Source organism: Apis laboriosa, unplaced genomic scaffold, assembly GCF_014066325.1.
Source record: "Apis laboriosa isolate Shangri-la unplaced genomic scaffold, ASM1406632v1 scaffold23_cov150, whole genome shotgun sequence".
NCBI classification, from domain to species: domain Eukaryota; kingdom Metazoa; phylum Arthropoda; class Insecta; order Hymenoptera; family Apidae; genus Apis; species Apis laboriosa.
The window spans coordinates 785,438-803,235 of NW_025222452.1; the positions used below are offsets into that span (position 1 = coordinate 785,438).

The window sequence follows — 17,798 nt, forward strand, 5'->3', positions numbered from 1 at the left end:
GAAACTTAACGATCCGAATAAAGAGAGAGAAAGAAGAGAGAGCGACAGAGAAAATAAAACGCGAGAGAACGCACATCGTTGCGAATCAACGACGAAATGAAGAATTAGGGCAAATTTCACTAGTTCGAGTACCGTTACTCGATGGAGAACGATTCGCCGTTGGAACAGTTGGTTGCACTTTGCCCATCCCATATCGAAACCGTCGCCTATTACACGTATCGTGCATATCGATTTCTTTCTCGATCGCGGCGCGTGTCTCAATCGAAAGGAAAGAAAGAAAGAAAGAAAGGAAGGAAGGAAGAAAGAAAGAAAGGAAGAAAAAGATTCTCTTCTCGATCCAATGCGAACACGCACGCCACGCAACGTCTTCCATTAAACGTCTTCACAAACAAGTATCCGAGACGAGAAAATTCTTTACAAGTCACGCACAAATCATCTTTCATTTTTATCTTTCATTCTTCCCCTCGTTCTCGCCGTTCTCCGTCCCATTCACGAGGATAAAGCTCGTTCCACTCCTTTAACGGCCCGCCTCTTTTTCGCAGAAGAGACGCTTTCCTTCTAAAAGAAGAGGAGGGGGAGAAAAAACGAAAATTCACCGACAGATCTGGAAGAAATCCTCGATATATATATATATATATATATACACGTTGCATTTTTGCAACAAAGTATAAAATCTTTTTCTCTTCCGTAAGTGCGGATAAAACAGAATCAAAATTTTTATATTCGTATTATTTTTATATTCGAGATCGTTTCACGTTCGAACGATCGAACGTTGCGATTACGATCTTTCGAAAATAGAGAAGGGAGATGTTTTTCCTTCCTTTCACGAGATGGGATAAAATCGGGGATGTCGAAACGAATCGCGTTTACAACGGTTTCTAACTATCTTTTCCATGGTCCACTTGACAAAACGTATCTCCTTTCACACTCGATCGAATAGGCAAATCACTTACATCTGCCTCGAGATTATTTTTATATTTTACGAAACTTTGCGCGAAACGAAATCGTCCAAACGATCGATATTTATAATCGTTCGAATGTTTTCTTTTTTTAAACCGAATGTTTTCTCTTTTAAACGTCTCTCCGTTTGTTATTTTTCTTTTCTTTTCTTCGAGCCGAGAAGCTCGTGGAAGAATGAAATTCGCATTTTGAATGATTCGCTTTTGAAAAAAGATTTCGAAAAATATCGTTGAAAATTGGCGGAAAGACGAGATGAATGAAGTAACATTAATCCAACGTTTGCATCGTAAACACTGCTTGATTTCATCCGTATTCGAATCTCGTTTCAATTTTTACGCCATGCCAATCCTTCTTTCAGCTTGCAATGTATACATCGTGGAACAACACTTTCCCGAGTTTTTATTATTTCTCTTCGGCATTCGTTTTCTACGAGACGCAGATTTCTTGTTAAAACGATATTTACTGTCTCGTAATTTAATCGATCGAGACTTTAATCGACCGAGGTGAAAAATTTTTTAAAAGAAATTGTAAATAAAAGATTTGTATACTTCCATATACGATGAAAATATTGAGATAATATCAAAAAAATCATTAAGGTTTAACAAAATGTTCTAGATAATGGATTTTATGAATTTTAACTTTTACTATTTTGTTATTGGAGCAAAAAAAAAAAAAAAAAAAAAAATACACGTGTAACACTTTCTCACTCTCGTTAGAAATAGTAATTGCCAGGCTGCGGATGTTTATGCGAAAAATTACATTTTTTATGAAATGGAAATGAAATTTAAACGCAGATTTGTCGGAGAATATCACGAGCATGTACGCAACAGACTTAAAAAAAAAAAAAAATTGATCAAAGTGAAAAAATAAATCATATTCTTTTTAATCTTAATGATAATAGTGCATGTGTATTCCATAGAACCTAGAAAGCATTAAAGTCTATTTGGAAAGTTAATTTTTTTATCCATAAAATATTTTTAAAAGTTAATTAATTTTAAGATTAAAATGGTACGAAGAAACCATTTTCTACCGTTAATCTCGTTTATATATTACCCGAGATAAAAAAGAGGCAAGAAAATTTCTACTACTAGATATCGTTCGTAAAGCTGTTTGAAAACAAATAGCTTCCTTTGACCGCGATCGCTCCACTTCTTTCCTCTTCTTCCTCCCGACAGAGAGAGAAGAGAGTATAAACACGCCATACACCACACATCGCCGAGCATTTCTTTAACCGTCCATTTCGTACGAGGAATCACGCGCCAACAAATGTGGAAAAAAAAGATCCAATCTTTTATTTCGTCTCAACTCATCTCTGCCTCAACCTGAATTTTCACCCGATCGTTNATCGCCGAGCATTTCTTTAACCGTTCATTTCGTATGAGGAATCACGCGCCAACAAATGTGGAAAAAAAAGATCCAATCTTTTATTTCGTCTCAACTCATCTCTGCCTCAACCTGAATTTTCACCCGATCGTTCTTACGTAACTTTCGATTTTTCCCGAGGAAAAAAATCTCAACTTCCGTTTCGTTCGTCTCATTCGTTTCCTTTTTTTCCCGCTCGTTTCGCTCGGCGCTCGCGTGCCGATTCAATTAACAAGCAGGATAACCATCTCCTCTCGCGATAATGATCGAGCAAGACGCGTCGATGTGTTATAATAACGAGTTTGCTCCACAACTCGTGCCGATCCTTTTCCTTCTCCGACGATCGTTCCGACGATCTTTTTAAAATAAAATTTCTTCCACGGGATAATCAACGATACTCGAATATTCGAGAACAAGAGATTCGGCTCCCTCTCTTCGAAGAAGGTAACGTTTCCTTTATAGCTTGACTTTGAATGTTGGAAAGACCTCTGTCTATAATATTTTGAATATACGCAACCTTCGACCAATCGTGTCACGGAAGAGTAATTCACGAGTGGAGTAGGAATTTTTTTTCGATTTTTCCTATCGATTTCACTTTCCCCGTCGTGGCATAATCGCGCGTGTTACGAATCGCAATATGAATCCTCCCTCCCTCCCCCTAAGTCCAAGTCCATAACGTATGCCGTTTGATGACGTTTCCCCCGCCCACCCCACTCTCCTCGAGAGAGAAAGAGAGAGAATGAGAGACGGGGAGAAGGAGGGGGAGAAAAAATAACAGTGTGTAACTTATTACTATTCTATGGGCGTGAAATCTCTCTGTTCCATTAGGGGTGGTGAAAATTTGATTGGTTATCGACTATTTTTGCCGGGTAACGTGTTGTTGTCTGTTTTACGATCGATTCTTAACCGACCCGGTAATTGCTTCATTGCTTTATACGTTCTTCTTCCCACACACGCGGCTTCATTTACCATTAGCCACAAAGCCTTATGGACTTTAAAACGGTGGATTGTGTGTGATGTAAATGGAGTTTAATTAAAATTCTTGTTGTACTCTTTCGTTGCTGCGATCACTTGCGTTCTGTTTAACGATTAACACTTTCTATGTGGCCTCCTTTTGCTTATCTCTCTTTCTCTTTCTCTTTCTCTCTCTTTCTCTCTCTGCGCAATTTCGCTGCGCCATCCGTGAAATTTTACCCAGATTCCACGCCGCTCTTCCATTCGGTAATACATTGTATTAACGAAATCGCTTTTCATCGTTGCGTTTTATCTTTCGTCAAATTTCCCTCTTCCCTTTTCTTTTTTTTCTTCGAATCGATCACATAGATAAATAGTTCATATTCGAACGCAGCAATTCCGTTCGTTCGAAAGAAAATATTCCAGGCTCGTTTCTCTTACGTTCGTCACACTAACCCACGCACCCGTGAAAAAAAGGAACACGAGATCATCGATTAACACGGCGTAACGTAATTTCTCGCTCGCATGGAAAGATCGTTTACCTTTCACCCAAATTTTCCAACCTTCCTTTCTTCGTCTTTAAAAAAAAAAAAAATCTCTTTTCATTTTCAAAACGTGCAGATTCGAAGGAAAAAAAAAAAAATGAAGAGAATTCTCCTCTCGAGTTCGTGTGATCGGATAATAAAAGAAAAAAATCCAAAGCTGACGAGGCGAGGTTAAGGTTAAGAAGAAAAGAAAGAAGCGAGTTTATTATTGAGATTAAATTATCTTTTGATATATCGATGCACGGTCTGTTGGAACAACGCTTATATCCAACGATTTCACGATTCGTTGAGCGTTCAGCTTGAAGCTTGGCCCGCTCGATGGATAGCGGTCCTCATTTCCTTTGCTCCTGCCTGTTCATCGCGGTCAACGCTGTGTGCTGGCTGTCGGGGACCGCGGTTCTCGAGCTTCGCGCGTCGAAGATCTTCTTCAGAAAGTGGGAAAATTGGTTGTTCAAACCGGCGTAAATTATAGGATTGTAGCAGATGGAGGATTTGGCCAGCAGGGCTGGGAGCACGGCCACGGTCGCCGATGGTTTCGCCTAGAAATTTGAATAAAAAAAAATTAACTGTTTTTTTTCTTCCTCCTCTTTTTCTTCTCTATCTCTCTCTCTCTCTCTCTCTCTCTCTCTCTCTCTTTTCTCGAGGCGATGCCGTTTAATGCATCCGGTCATGGCGTTGAGCGTGTTAATGACACCTGTTGGTAACGGAAAATAATAATACTTTCACTTTGTGAGCGTATACTCTTATTCAAAAATGGTGGAAAAAGAGATCGAAGGATTAATTTGTTTAAAAAAAAATTTTCTCTTTCTCTAATTTTCGAAAAATTTTCCTCGTTCTCGAACGAGATGGAATACTCGACGCGAGAACGAGTATTCCATCACTTCAACAGGGATTCACTAGTCGTCGTTGCCGCGACTCTCGTTTGCGGCGCCACGCTCGTTTCCCTCTCCGCTTCTCTTTTCTCCGATCTTCTCCGAGTCTCTTACAAAACTGTTTCGTATTTCGCGAAACTTAATCGTCCATTCGTTCGAAAGAGAGGAAATTTTTTTTCGAGCCAAATCGTGTAAATTAATTGTTATTAATTCCCGTAGCTCGAGTTTTCGAAACGCGATTGGAAAAAAAAAAAAGAAAAAAAGGAAGAAAACACTAAGAAGACACTATCACGGATTCGGGATTAACGAAAAGAGAGGAGAACCGGACGAAAGTTAAGTTTGAGCGATAACAGGAAGCTATATATCTCTACGCGAAATATTCTGTTTGCCTTTGTTAAACTTGTTGCGGCATTGTCCGCGAGTATACAGTATTTACATATACGATATTTGTATTTTTTTTCTCGATTGTTTGAATGTTTATAGAACGTAAATCTTGGTAAATACTCACGTTGAAATATTGCGCAGCGATCGCGAGGGCAGCGTAAGGTGACCAAGCGAGTAAGAAAGCCGTTATCATTAACGCAACCATTTTCGTAATCTTCGTCTCGCGCCTTCCACTTGCACCTGAATCATAAAACCGACTAATTTCGCGCCTCTGGGATAACGACCAGGCGTCCTCTTCTTTCCTCTCTTGTAAACGCCAAGGAATAAAGCAAGGATTTTTTCGCGTTTGATTTTTCCGTGTGTAAAAAAAACTTTAAAGCGATAACAAGAAAATTAAGAGAATTAAAAGGAAAGAAAAGAAGGAAAAAAAAATGGGCAATCGAGACAAACGTGATTCCCTATACGAGTAAAGTTAACCGTTTGATTTGTCGATTTTGTCGAAAAAAGAAAAAGCGAAAATTTTACACGATAAAATTTCTTCCATTTCGTGATTTTTATTTAGATTCTTAACGATAAAAAATAGAAAGGGAAGGGAATTTCGCTTTCCGAAAAAGTCACTTTCTTGGTAAATTTGAAAGAAGCTATCAAAAAAAAAAAAAAAGAAAAAAGTGAATTAGAAAATGATAGAGCAAAGCAGATTCGAATAAATGAAATTACTCACGGCTAAATTGACATTTGACGGAAAGAAAGACGCTAACTTTCTGTTCAACACTTGCGTCCGATCATTTGTAACTTTCATTTTTTTATCGTTTCGAAGGGAAAAGAAATACAATCGTTCTGGAAAAAGCTCCGGAAGTAATCTTTGCTTTTTTCTCGAGAAGAGAATTCGAATTTTTTTTTTTAAAATTGAAAGGAGAGGGTTTCGCAACTACAAGATATCGAAGAAATGACCGGTACCGATCATCTGCGAGAAGATTCTCCATTGTTGGAAGAGGATTGAAAAAAAAAAACTCTAACCTGCCCTCTTGCGCACTTTCTTCAAGGTCAGTATGATTGCCACGTAACTGGAAACGATCGTCAAAACTGGGACGATCAGGCCGAAGACGAACAGGAATCCTATATAGGTCTCGCTCTTGGTTACGGGATCGTGGAGCTCCCAGGACACGCTGCAAGACACGTTCCCCGCCTCCGGCCCGTAACTTCCCCAGCCGAACAATGGCGGCAAAGAGAGGCATAGCGCGTAAATCCAGACAAAGGATGCCAGTATGACCGCGTGTCTATCGAAAACAGACAGTTTCCACGATTCTAAAACGAAGTGTAAAGCGTGTTAAGTGTGTTTATTTGCAATTTATTTATATTTATTCTTATCCTTTATTGTTCGGCAAACCACTCTTCGTTTCAACCCGTCGTTTCAACGTAGTCCCTCGGTGTGAAAAATTCACCGTGGAGGTCGTCTCCAAGATTTATTTCGTCCATTCATCATCATCGTAACGCGGCCATTTAAAAACCGACTCTTTTATCATTAATATCGAGAATATTACACTTGAATAATTCAACCATCTTGATCTTTTCAATATCTTTTTCTTTCTTTTTTTTTTTTTTTTTTTTTTTTTTCTTTTTGCGTTTCTAAAATAAGTAATCGAAGCAACCTATTATTCGACGAAAGAAAAAGGAAAAAGCAAAAAAATAAACTTCAATCTCGGTTCGCTTTCATCTTATTATTAATCCCAAAGTTACGAGATTTCGCTTTAGAGAGGATACCGATCTTCTACCCGTCCCTCTACCCTTCCTTCTTTCTTTCATACACGCGTCTCTCCCCTTCGAATTATCTCTTAATCCGGCGAGGAAAGAGCGTCAAGATTCTTAAAAAATTATGAGAACTATCTTTGTTAGATCGTGGTTGATTGAAAGAGTTGTCAGCGATACTCGTAGAGGTCTAAAGTTTTCTTCGAAAAGATCATGATTCATCGTTTGTCAACAATTTTCGCGAAACGCTATTAGGAGACAGACGTGTTTGACACGTGGAGCAACGAAGATCCATCGGGATTGGATGTAAGGGATAGAATAGATTGATCGAGATTTCCTTCGTGCCTTATTTTTCATCGAACGAGTAAAACGATCTATTCTTCGTCTGAAGAAGATGTTTCACGTGTAAATGAATTCCCTTATCTTTTTAATTTATGATTATATTAAAAATTTCCAATTCTGATTTATCGAATCGAACAAATGTATTTTTCTACATTCATTTTCGAGGATTTTTTCGACGAAAAAAAAATTTTTTAATTTTGTTAATTGATTTAATATTTCTCGCGAATAATTTAATTTTCATTGGAAAATATTATTTGTGCGAACGCGAGTGAACTACGTTTTAATTGTGCAATGAGTTTCATTGTTTTCGAAATACTTTAATAATTTTCACATTTTCGGGATCAACAATTATACGTTTTATCGCACGTAATGGAACAAGAGGGAAATAACTAGTTTGGAATCGATTTCGTAATTCTTTTCGAAATATCGCGACGAAGTGGGAAATTTCGGTCCATTTTGTTCCACGGTTCGGTGAACAAAGTCAATATCTTTTTCGACGAAACGATCGTTTCTTCTTCGTAATATCTCGGATTTATGAAACAAAGGAAAAGAAAATCGAACGTTCCTTACCTTATGGATAAAGCTTGCATCGGTCTAGCCACTAGCAGCCAACGCTCGACAGCCATCACTGTTAAATTCCCGATACTGGCGAATCCCAGAGTGGACATAAACCAGGCATACCTTAAAAAAGAAAAAGAAAGAAGGAAAGATGAACAAACGAAGAGGAATTCGAAATTTTCTAAAAAAAAAAGAAAAATATCGTAATTGAGAAAATTCGTCGTAATTTTTAGAAGCATCATTTAGCGCAAAATGATGATAAATTTTAAAAAATTGTATCTTTCTTCTATTTTTCCTATTTTGCTTTTTATTGAAAATTTTTTGTCAAGAAATGGAAATCGAGAGAAGATGATATGAAAAAACGTCAATCTCGATGACGAATGACTTTGTACTTGTTCGCTTTTTAATTTGACATTTGACATTTAATCAATAAAAACTTATACAATAAAAATTTTCAATGATAAAATTTTTCGGATCACAATTTCTTTTAACGCATCCTTCCTAGATCAATCGTTTATCATCGATCGTTGACTCATTTTTCATTTCAGACAATATCCATTTTTCCTTCCTTCCTATTTATTTGGCTCCGTCCGATTTCTTCGAAAAGTTTTTCTGCTCAACAGTTTAAACGGCTACAAATCGGCGAGATCCCGCTTTGCGGTAAGAAAGGCGCGCAACAATACACTTTCTCTTAATTTTCCCGCTTCGACAAGAGATGTTTTATGGGTTGGAAGAGACAACACCGGATTTTTACGAAAGCGGCGGTAAGCGGCGTGTAAATGTTCCAGGCTCATCCAGATGATGCTTCCCTCCATTCTTCCACGAATTCTAACCAATTACAATTCGTATATAAACATCTTCTCTTTCTAAATCCGTTCTGAGTTAATTTTTCGCAAGATCCGAAAAATTTAAAAATATTTCCCTTTTTCTTTATAAAAAAAAAACGATAATTCGAGTAATTTTTTTAACTGTTTTAGATTTATTTATTCTTATGCACGCACGCAATATTTGAAATATCGAAAGAGGTAGATGAAATGCGAGGCAAGAAAGAAAGTGGATCAATCGTCGGAATGAAGGAAGATAAAAGATTGAAAGAAGGGCGAAAGACGAACGAAAGAAAGGGGCGCAAGGAGGAGAGACACTTGTCAATAAAAGGAGGCAAGAAAAATGAGACGAAAAAGTAAAGAAATAGAGATCGAAAGCGTCGTTCGAGGCTTGGATCAAGGAACCCAAGATGGAAACACGTTTCTTCCATTCTACGATTATCATGTGCTCATATTTTTAATTTTGCTGCGTTTGATTGAAGATTTTTGTCAAGAAATGGAAATCGAGAGAAGATGATATGAAAAAAAAACGTCAATCTCGATGATGAATGAGTTGTGCTTTTTAATTTGACATTTGACATTTGATCGATACAACAACAATTTTCAATGATAAAATTCTTCAAAGAGTAATAAAAGTAATAATTTTCCGAATTTTTTATTCTTATATTCGATGCGTTTAATCGACAATTATTATACATTCCTCAGGTTTTGATAACCTGATTGGCGTTGATTTGTTTAATAAATGTTTAATTAAGTGATGATGATCACGAGATGTAATTTGTAAATTTACACCAATTGAATTCTTCATTGGGGTTTGGTGGAAGTGGAAACGTAATAAACGAAAAATGGCTCGTTTGCAGCCTAGTCGGAATTTGATTTGGAAGAATATTGTTCTCCAAATGGGAGGGATTATAAAACGAGTTTACTCTTAAAGGGGATATAACGATATAATAAAACGATCGTTTTGTGAATGAAAGTGATGATAATAAGAATGAAGAGAGTTTATAATTGAATTAATTACTCGTAATTGGATTGTGAGAGTTTAAGAAGATTAAGAGGAGATTTTGAAAATGGATAAAAAAAAAAAGAAAAAAAAAAACTCGCATTACTCGAGTTCGAGGAAATAATCTATAAGAAATATTTAATTAATAAGAGGAGAATTAAACAATTATTAATAATTATTAATAATTTATTAATAAAAGGAGAAGAAATGATCGGGTCGATCGTGAAATTCTCTTCAAAGAGTGAATGAAATTACGATCTTGTTATGGTAAAAATAATAAGATAAAAAATTTTATAGTAGAGTAAGTAAAGAGTTTGCTTCGTGAATTAATTATTACTCTTGCAGGAGATATGGACTGAAAAAAAAAAAAAAAAAAAAAAAAAAAGAGAAGTGTTCCATTTTCAGAAAAATCTTTCTCTTTCCACGAGAAACTTTCGATGGAACATCCGTTGCTTTACGAGCTCGTTATTAAAAAAAAAAAAAAAAAAAAAAGAAACAATTCGTTATGTGTGTACATATACACGTGACAAAGAATCCAATTTTCACTTTTGTCAACGATTGATCTCGGCCGTTGAGAGCCGAGGTTATGATGCACGCGACATTCCATGGGTTTCCAGTGAAAAAAATTTCATTGTTGTGCAAAATAGTGAGGAACCCAATAAATAAAACGATATCGTTGCAACGTTGAATTTTCTTTATCATTTTTTGTCTTTCGATCGTTACATTCTCTAGGCATTCAATTTTAAAAAAGATTTTTTTCCTCGAAAGAATTTTTCACATTTTCATCGATTCATCTTCTTTTTTTTTTTTTAAACTTTCGATAAAGTAAATCGATATTTATTTCGCTTAGCCATTTAATTTTTGAACAAAAATTACTCGAATTATCGTTCGATTCAAAGCTCAAAGGATTATATTCATCCAAGAGTCAAAAAGTTGCCGTTTGTTGAGAAAAAGATTATACTCGATATTGCTTCAATATGGAAAGAAAAAGATTATCATAATCGTTTAACGAACAATGAGTTATACCAGAGACACATTTTGTAGCCCCAGTACCATCCACCAGTGGCGGCAGAGACCATCGCGACAGGATTTCCAAATATGGACACCAGAAAATCGCCAAACTGAAATGAAAATTATTATATTATTATTCGATATTAAATTTTCTTCTTCTTCTTCTTCTTCTTTGAAAAAAAAGAAAGAAATTATCCGATCATTCTCTTATCTTATATCTTTAACGAGACATTCTAAATTAATTTTACAAAATTAATTAAAATTTAATACGAAATGAAGACTTAACATTTTTGCATTGATTTTTTTAAAGAAAATATGTACATATTCGAATTTAGATTATGACATTTAGATTATGCTAGTTGTTTAAATGTGTTTTTACAAAGTTCTTCCTTAGCCTTAGGAAATTTTAATCCATCTCTTTCTTGAATCAATATACACAGGAAGAGAAAGGAAAATATATATTTAATTATAGTTTGCTTTTACGATCCACTTGTGAAATTTTAATTTTGACAAACCGAAAACGCAGAAGGAAGAGCGCTATATATAATCGATACAGAGGAATGCGAATCCTTGTAGAAATCTTGTTTTCTTCTACGTCTTCTGTAATTTTTGTGGAAATATTAAATATTCATGTTTTTTTTTTTTCCCCAGATTGTTTCGTGGAATTCAATTTGTCGAGAAAGGTAAACACACACGAAACTCAAAGATGAATTCTGATTTTGGAGCTGTGTTGATTTCTTGATTTTTGAAAAGTGTATAATTAGTAAAGAAGATTAAACAGAATCAAATGGGATTCGACTACACAAAGGATGCAGTGAATTCCTTTTAAAAGAATATTTTTAGAAACGATTTTAAATATTCCTCCTGTATTTGAGACTCTTTCGCTTTTCGTAGCTTGTATGATAAATAATTAACTCTCTTTGCAAGCGTAAATGCTTTCAGGCCATCACGTAACGAGTTTCGAACGTCTAAATAGACTTACTCAAATCCAGACGAAATATATTATCACGAATTTAATTTGGCTTGATTTAGGAACAGCAACACTCCTGAAATTTATACATTTTATAATCAAATCGAGGATGGATAAAGATTCGAAAAATAAAACAAGTTGCGCGAAATTTCTTTTAATTTGAGAAAAATTAAAAATTAAAAATTAAAGTTTAAAAGTTCAATCCGAAGAAAGAAATTTTTAATTTTTAATTTTTTTTTTTTTTTTTGTTAAATTTTCAAACTTCTCCTCGAGAAAGACAATTCCTCCTTTTCTTTATACTTTTCTCAATAAACACCTACGTTCTCAAGCACATGCATCCGCGACAAATCCTTAATATTCATTTTCAATCTCGCTCCTCGATTAAAGAAACGCAAGATTCAAATTGAATCGATAACGATTTTATTAGCGATATTCACTCGTTCGATCGATGCTTTAAAAAAACGTATTGGATTATTTTCTAATTCTAATTTTTTTTTTTTTTTTTTTTGTTCAACACGAACAGATATCTAATTTATTTTAATCGAGATAAAATAATAAATTTGAAAATGATTTTCGTAAATGAAGATGTTTCGTATTGAAGAGTAGAAAAATGATGAGGGACAAAAATATTTAATTAAACATTGAATAACGTAGAAATGAGAATTAAAATTTCAACTTGTAATCGTTCGACAGAAATTTAATCATCGACGTTCATTAACAAATTTATCGCATTTAAAAGAAAAGAAGAAATATCATCGGGAGAAAAATATCGATTTTCAAATTATTTCCGCAAATATTTCAATAATACTCGCCGTAGACAGAATTTTAATGAGTAAAAAATTTTTTCGTAAATCGCTCAATTGAAATTCAAATTCAAATTAAATTTTCACTCATCGATCTTTTTTATCGAATTAATAGTAATGGAATTTTGTATCCCTAAAAAATTAATTGATTTTTAAACTTTTAGAAGAAACGATCAAAAAATTGTACATGTTGTTTTACAAAGGAAAAAGACGCGATAACGCGAAGCAATGAATTTTTACACGGTACGTAAAATGGAAGCAACACGTCTTCCATTCTATTCTAACCGCAACACTGCGCATCCCTTTCGATCCTTATCTACAAACTATTCGCATACACGAACCTCAACATTTCCTATACGCGTTGTGCACGAGCAGAATATTCCATCTTCGATTTATTTCTTAAATAAACTTAAACGCGTTTAAGTTAAGTTGAATAAGTTCGCACGACGAAACGATCACTTGAAGAATAATATTTAATTAATATTTAAAAAATATTACAAAAAAAGAAAGGAAAAATTTTTTAACGAAAATTTCGCAGAAAACTCAAGCGAGGAATTATTATTATTATTAAGAGTATTATTACCGTCATCATCACTTACGACTAGATTAAACAGAATCACGTTCACAGGGGTCCAGAGTATCTGCGCGTCCTTGACGATCACGATCGCCACCAAGAGATTCGCAGTGAACCCGAAGAATCCTATAAATCCCAACGCGATCGCGGCACCAATGTACATCACCGGACTTACTTGATCCTCGTAAATAACATGCTCCATTGTGCTCCGGTTCAAAGACATTCCTTCTCTCGTTCCTTCTCTTTCCCTCCCTTCTTATCCCTTCGCCCTTCCTTGCCACCTCGCGAGGCAAGTATATCGAGGCAAATCGAAAACTCGACGGGTAAAAGAGAAGAGAGGGAATCGGGTGAAACGCCACGTGTTTTCCCCGATTGACACCGAGCGTGCACACACACACACACACACACACACACGTAACTCGAAGGAATTTTCGTATTTTATTTTTCTTTTTATTTATATTATTTATCTTCTCGTGGGCGGAGGAGCGAAAATCGGCTCGCGTGTGCCAATCAAAAACAAATGTATGGCCAAGTTTCAAAGTCTACCTACCCTTATATAAAGCCCGGATGAAACTACCCTCTTTCCTCCGACCGCACTGGTAGCCGCCTCCTCCTCTGCCTAGTCGCAGCTGCCGGCGTATAAAACCAAGCGTTACAGAGAGAAACAGCATGCGCGAGAGACCATGCCACTGTATCGTAGAACGCCAAGGGCGTAGTAGATTGTGATTCCATTGTCGAGAAATCAACGAACCAACACGTGGTAATATATTTTTTTTCTTCGTCTCCTTTTTTTCTTTTTTAATTTCGACGACGATCAATTTGCTCCCTATATTCCTTTTTCGATTATTCTCTTGCCACTTGGCTCAAGGATATTCCCTTTTGAGGATAGTGATAATGGAGTGTAAATCTGATCACGCCAAGCGACGTTGGCTTCTACGCAAAAGCGGTGAAAGAATGGACGATACGTTGCCACGTTATCTGTTATAATTTTACTACCGATTCTTCGAGTTTTGTTTGGATAAGTGTTTTGAAATTGAAAATTATTCTATAAAGAAAAAAAAAAAAAAAAAAAAAAAATGAAAAAAATTATGATTTGATTTATGTAGTTTTCGTTTTTCGCGTTTCAATTTTTAAAGAAATCGTTTGTCAGCCAGCTGAAAAGTTTATAAATCCGATTAATCTCGGTAAAGGGGATTATATTCATTATTCGTGGATTATTGTGAATACTTGGAAACTTACGTTAAATAAATCGATATGATAGAGATGTATCGCATCGATACAATCCAAGTGTAGGTTTTTCTTTTAGCAGATTAAAAAGTTACGTCATAATTGGAAAAAAGATCACGATATCTTTTTGTAATCACGAGACAAAATTACGAAACGAGAAAAACAAAAAGATTGTGGTGAAAAAAAAAGAAAGAACGTAATTTGGCAATTTTATAAAGAACAGACAATATTTTTTTTATTTAATCGAGTCGTGACAATTATTTTGCTTATATAGCAATTTGTATATATTTAAATTATAACTTACAATATAAAAAGTATGTTTAGTTTACTATTCGAATCAATTTACATGTCTTCTGTATCACTGTCTGAATCTTCTGCCATTGCTTGCTTCGCTTTTGCCTCGGCTTCAGTTTTTATATTCGCTGGTATACGTTCGTGTTTTCCATTGGTATGCTTACCAACCCAACTCATTTCAAGTTCAAACTGCTTGTCTTTCAATTCGTCGTGAACTAAATAAATTATACGCGCAGCTTCTTTTACCAATTCATTACAAGTCATTTCGGATAACTTTAATTTTTCTATTTCCGTTTTTGCGGACTGTTTCGCTTTGCCTATGAAACAATATTTTTAAGTAATAGATTATATTAAAAAAATGGAGAAAGATTAATTATTTAAACGTATAAATTAAATTACTCACCAACAGCGCAACCATAATATCCGTATGAAACACCAGAAGGATCTATCATATACATAGCTGGACCGTCGTGTTCATAAGCACCAAGAATTACGGAACAACCATAAGGCCTAACTGCCGAATACAATGTATAAGCGTGCATATACATGGAAACTCTTTCGTTTAAATACTTTAAAGGGATACCAATCCCATATTGGGATTTATAGCTAGATGCTTCGGATCTAGCGATTTCTACAATTTGTCTAGCATCGGAAATCAAACCAGATACTGCCATACCAACGTGTTGGTCTATATTAAATATTCTTTTATTTGTTCCAGCTTCATACAGCTTCGAAGTAACTATTTTTTCTACTGCAAATACAATGCCATCCTTTCCTCTTAATCCTATAACTGTTCTATAAATACAAAAAGTATATAAATATGATTGTCAAAGAAATGAATAGAACGACGATAACAAAATGAAGTAAAAGAATTTAGAGATTTTTTGTATAACGATATTCTTAAAGATTGAATAGATAAATTAGTAAAGTAAATATCAAGAAATAATAAAAAAATAAAATAAACACTCACCCTCCATTTTCGACAGCTTTTTGTGCATATTCTACTTGAAATACACGTCCGTCCGGTGAAAATTGAGAAGCAGACAAGTCATACTGAAAATCATAAAGAGGTTAACTTTTATTGTTGTCGTTAATTAATGATATTTTCGAAATTTTATTCGAAATTATATTTTAAATATTTACCCCTGTGCCTATAGAGCTCATTTTTCACTCGGTCGTAATTACAAGTACTTCAATACTTTTAAATACAAAAATTGTTTATACACTTTACGGCGTGAATAGGCGAAAATCAAAACTTGATCGTCAGCTTCGTGTGTTTGGTTAGGTATCAAACTATCGAACCGACATCTGACGGCGATTGCGAAAACTTTCAGTAGTTTTCAAACGTTCATAGTGATGACACATGATTTCTTTGAAAAATGAATTAAAAGGGAAAAAACAGATAAAATAATTGTTTATTTATTAAAATTTTAAATATACGTGTCGTTTAAGATAAGATTTTTTTCCTCGTTATCTTTCATCAATGTGTTTTTTTGGAAAAGTATATTTTATTTACCGAAGAACATCAAAACGTCATTAAAGAATATAGAAATGGCGCATAAATAAAAAATTCGAAATTAGAAGAAAAGAACAGGTAATGAAATTTATAATAAAATATTAAATTATAAAAATCCTTTATGCACTTTATTCTTCTTTCAAATAATATTAAAATATTAATATTCAAATAATACTACAGGTTCTTTCGAAATATTAAAAATTATTTATATCCCTATACTTTCACTTTCTATTTTCTTTCAAGAAATTTTTAATATTCTCCTTTTTGCAAGTATATTCAGGCGGACAGCCATCTGTAACACCATGTTCGATGGCTTTTCGAATTTCTGCCAATGTTTTCTCGTACGTTCCTTCAATTAACAAACCGCTAAAAATATATTCGATTATTAAAAATTAAATCACTTTGTGTTTAAAAATATTCACCGATTATCAGTTGAAGAAAGAAAATTTAATTTAAAGAACATTACTTTAAACTACGTACTGTGGCAACAATTTCATTGTTTCGATGATTATTTCTGCAGCTCTTAAATATTCCTTCGCAACGTGAGGTTCTTCACAAGCTGCTCTATATAGACAAGTATCTCCCATTAAATATCCCAATGCCAGTGTAACCTCACCTTCGGATACTACGTTTTCTGAAAGTAAGTTGTTAATTTCAATACTTGAAAATTGATTCAATCCCTATATAATAATTTATCACAAAAGACCTTCTTCCAATTCACGCCCTTTGTAACCATGATTTCCTAAATATCCTGCACCAAAAACGACCGCTTTCAATACCAAAAGCAATAACAAATTTGATAAATTTAGATTCAACACCTGAAACAATCATGTTTTAATTAAATTAAATATCTTTATACTTTTATTTATCTTATAATTTCTGTCCAATTTATCCAATTTACTTTCTTATATATTCTTTCAATCAATTTCTTTCTATCATCTTACCTGGCTGCTCGTCGAAGATCTTTGCACAAGTTCCTTCGCTATTTCCATCAACATAGAGCCACCGTGTTTCTTGTTACTCGTCTCTTTAAGAAATTGATACTCACGATTGCCATCCATATTTCTGGCAAAAACTCCATAACTCACCAATCCAAATACGATCAAAATTCTCGCATTCAACATTCTTCTTTCAATATTTTTTCAATACTTTTTTGCTACAAGCAAAACTGAACTATCAATTCAACTCGTTAAAGAATTTAAAAAAAAAAAAATTCTACGCGATATTTCAAACCAAATTGTCCACCCTATGAATATATTATGCAAAAAAGTTTTCTTTTTTTTTTTGCAATTTTTTATGGAGAGAAGGATAGCGCGCATACCACGACACAATGTATCAAAATGGCATCGAGCTCGATGGGGACGGTAATTTTTATAAGGCGACATTTTGTCTTGCCATCAAACCGTAAACTCTTATCTTGTTGTGCATCGAGCAAACAGAGAGTGGCACTCGTGTCACTCTCTTTTCTCCCATTGTGATTCTTTTCCACGGAGAATCGTTTAATAACGTTTATTAACTAAACGTTAAAGCAGACTTTCTTTCATAAAGATCGACGGAAATAAATGGTGAAAGCTTTGCGACTTTTACTTTATCGAGACATCTTTGCGGATATTTATTTAAAAATAAAAAAAAAATATATATATATATATATCCTTCTTGATGTTGGGTAAGAAATTTCAACGAATGGAATCGAATGTTGCGACGAATAATATTTGTAACGAAAATAGATGGATAAAATAGATAAAAGTAGGTTTTTAATTGACGATACGTAAACTGTTCGATATCAAATATGCATCGATCATGGTCTACGGTTCGTCCATAAGCAATCGAAAATGAGAGTCACGTTCAAATAT

At 34.5% G+C, this 17,798-nt stretch overlaps 3 protein-coding genes across 3 annotated transcripts; all 3 read right to left on the bottom strand.

Annotated features, from left to right (window-relative positions):
* Window positions 1–4,076: 4,076 nt before the first annotated feature.
* On the bottom strand, window positions 4,077–13,131 carry LOC122713211 (rhodopsin-like). The gene is made up of 6 exons (XM_043933450.1): window positions 12,934–13,131; window positions 10,577–10,671; window positions 7,736–7,846; window positions 6,095–6,354; window positions 5,202–5,317; window positions 4,077–4,360 (listed from the first exon to the last, which is right to left on the bottom strand). The coding sequence occupies exons 1-6, from the start codon at window positions 13,129–13,131 to the stop codon at window positions 4,154–4,156; spliced, it is 987 nt and encodes a 328-aa protein (XP_043789385.1). The 3' UTR covers window positions 4,077–4,153.
* A 1,212-nt stretch (window positions 13,132–14,343) lies between these two features.
* On the bottom strand, window positions 14,344–15,708 carry LOC122713214 (proteasome subunit alpha type-3). The gene is made up of 4 exons (XM_043933454.1): window positions 15,573–15,708; window positions 15,400–15,482; window positions 14,833–15,224; window positions 14,344–14,746 (listed from the first exon to the last, which is right to left on the bottom strand). The coding sequence occupies exons 1-4, from the start codon at window positions 15,591–15,593 to the stop codon at window positions 14,478–14,480; spliced, it is 765 nt and encodes a 254-aa protein (XP_043789389.1). The 5' UTR covers window positions 15,594–15,708; the 3' UTR covers window positions 14,344–14,477.
* A 458-nt stretch (window positions 15,709–16,166) lies between these two features.
* On the bottom strand, window positions 16,167–17,102 carry LOC122713217. The gene is made up of 4 exons (XM_043933458.1): window positions 16,890–17,102; window positions 16,652–16,763; window positions 16,426–16,579; window positions 16,167–16,311 (listed from the first exon to the last, which is right to left on the bottom strand). The coding sequence occupies exons 1-4, from the start codon at window positions 17,067–17,069 to the stop codon at window positions 16,167–16,169; spliced, it is 591 nt and encodes a 196-aa protein (XP_043789393.1). The 5' UTR covers window positions 17,070–17,102.
* Window positions 17,103–17,798: the final 696 nt, after the last annotated feature.

Bases quoted from the DNA above. Each gene is read 5' to 3' on its own strand.
- LOC122713211 (XM_043933450.1), bottom strand. From the start codon at position 13,131: ATGTCTTTGAACCGGAGCACAATGGAGCATGTTATTTACGAGGATCAA. The intron at 6,355-7,735 runs GTAAGGAACGTT...TGTTTTCGATAG, and splicing joins ATGCAAGCTTTATCCATAAG to ACACGCGGTCATACTGGCAT. The intron at 4,361-5,201 runs GTGAGTATTTAC...TCAAATTTCTAG, and splicing joins TCGCTGCGCAATATTTCAAC to GCGAAACCATCGGCGACCGT.
- LOC122713214 (XM_043933454.1), bottom strand. From the start codon at position 15,593: ATGAGCTCTATAGGCACAGGG. The intron at 15,483-15,572 runs GTAAATATTTAA...TATGATTTTCAG, and splicing joins TGAGCTCTATAGGCACAGGG to TATGACTTGTCTGCTTCTCA. The intron at 14,747-14,832 runs GTGAGTAATTTA...ATTGTTTCATAG, and splicing joins ATATTATGGTTGCGCTGTTG to GCAAAGCGAAACAGTCCGCA.
- LOC122713217 (XM_043933458.1), bottom strand. From the start codon at position 17,069: ATGTTGAATGCGAGAATTTTGATCGTATTTGGATTGGTGAGTTATGGA. The intron at 16,764-16,889 runs GTAAGATGATAG...TGATTGTTTCAG, and splicing joins GATCTTCGACGAGCAGCCAG to GTGTTGAATCTAAATTTATC. The intron at 16,312-16,425 runs GTACGTAGTTTA...ATATATTTTTAG, and splicing joins ACAATGAAATTGTTGCCACA to CGGTTTGTTAATTGAAGGAA.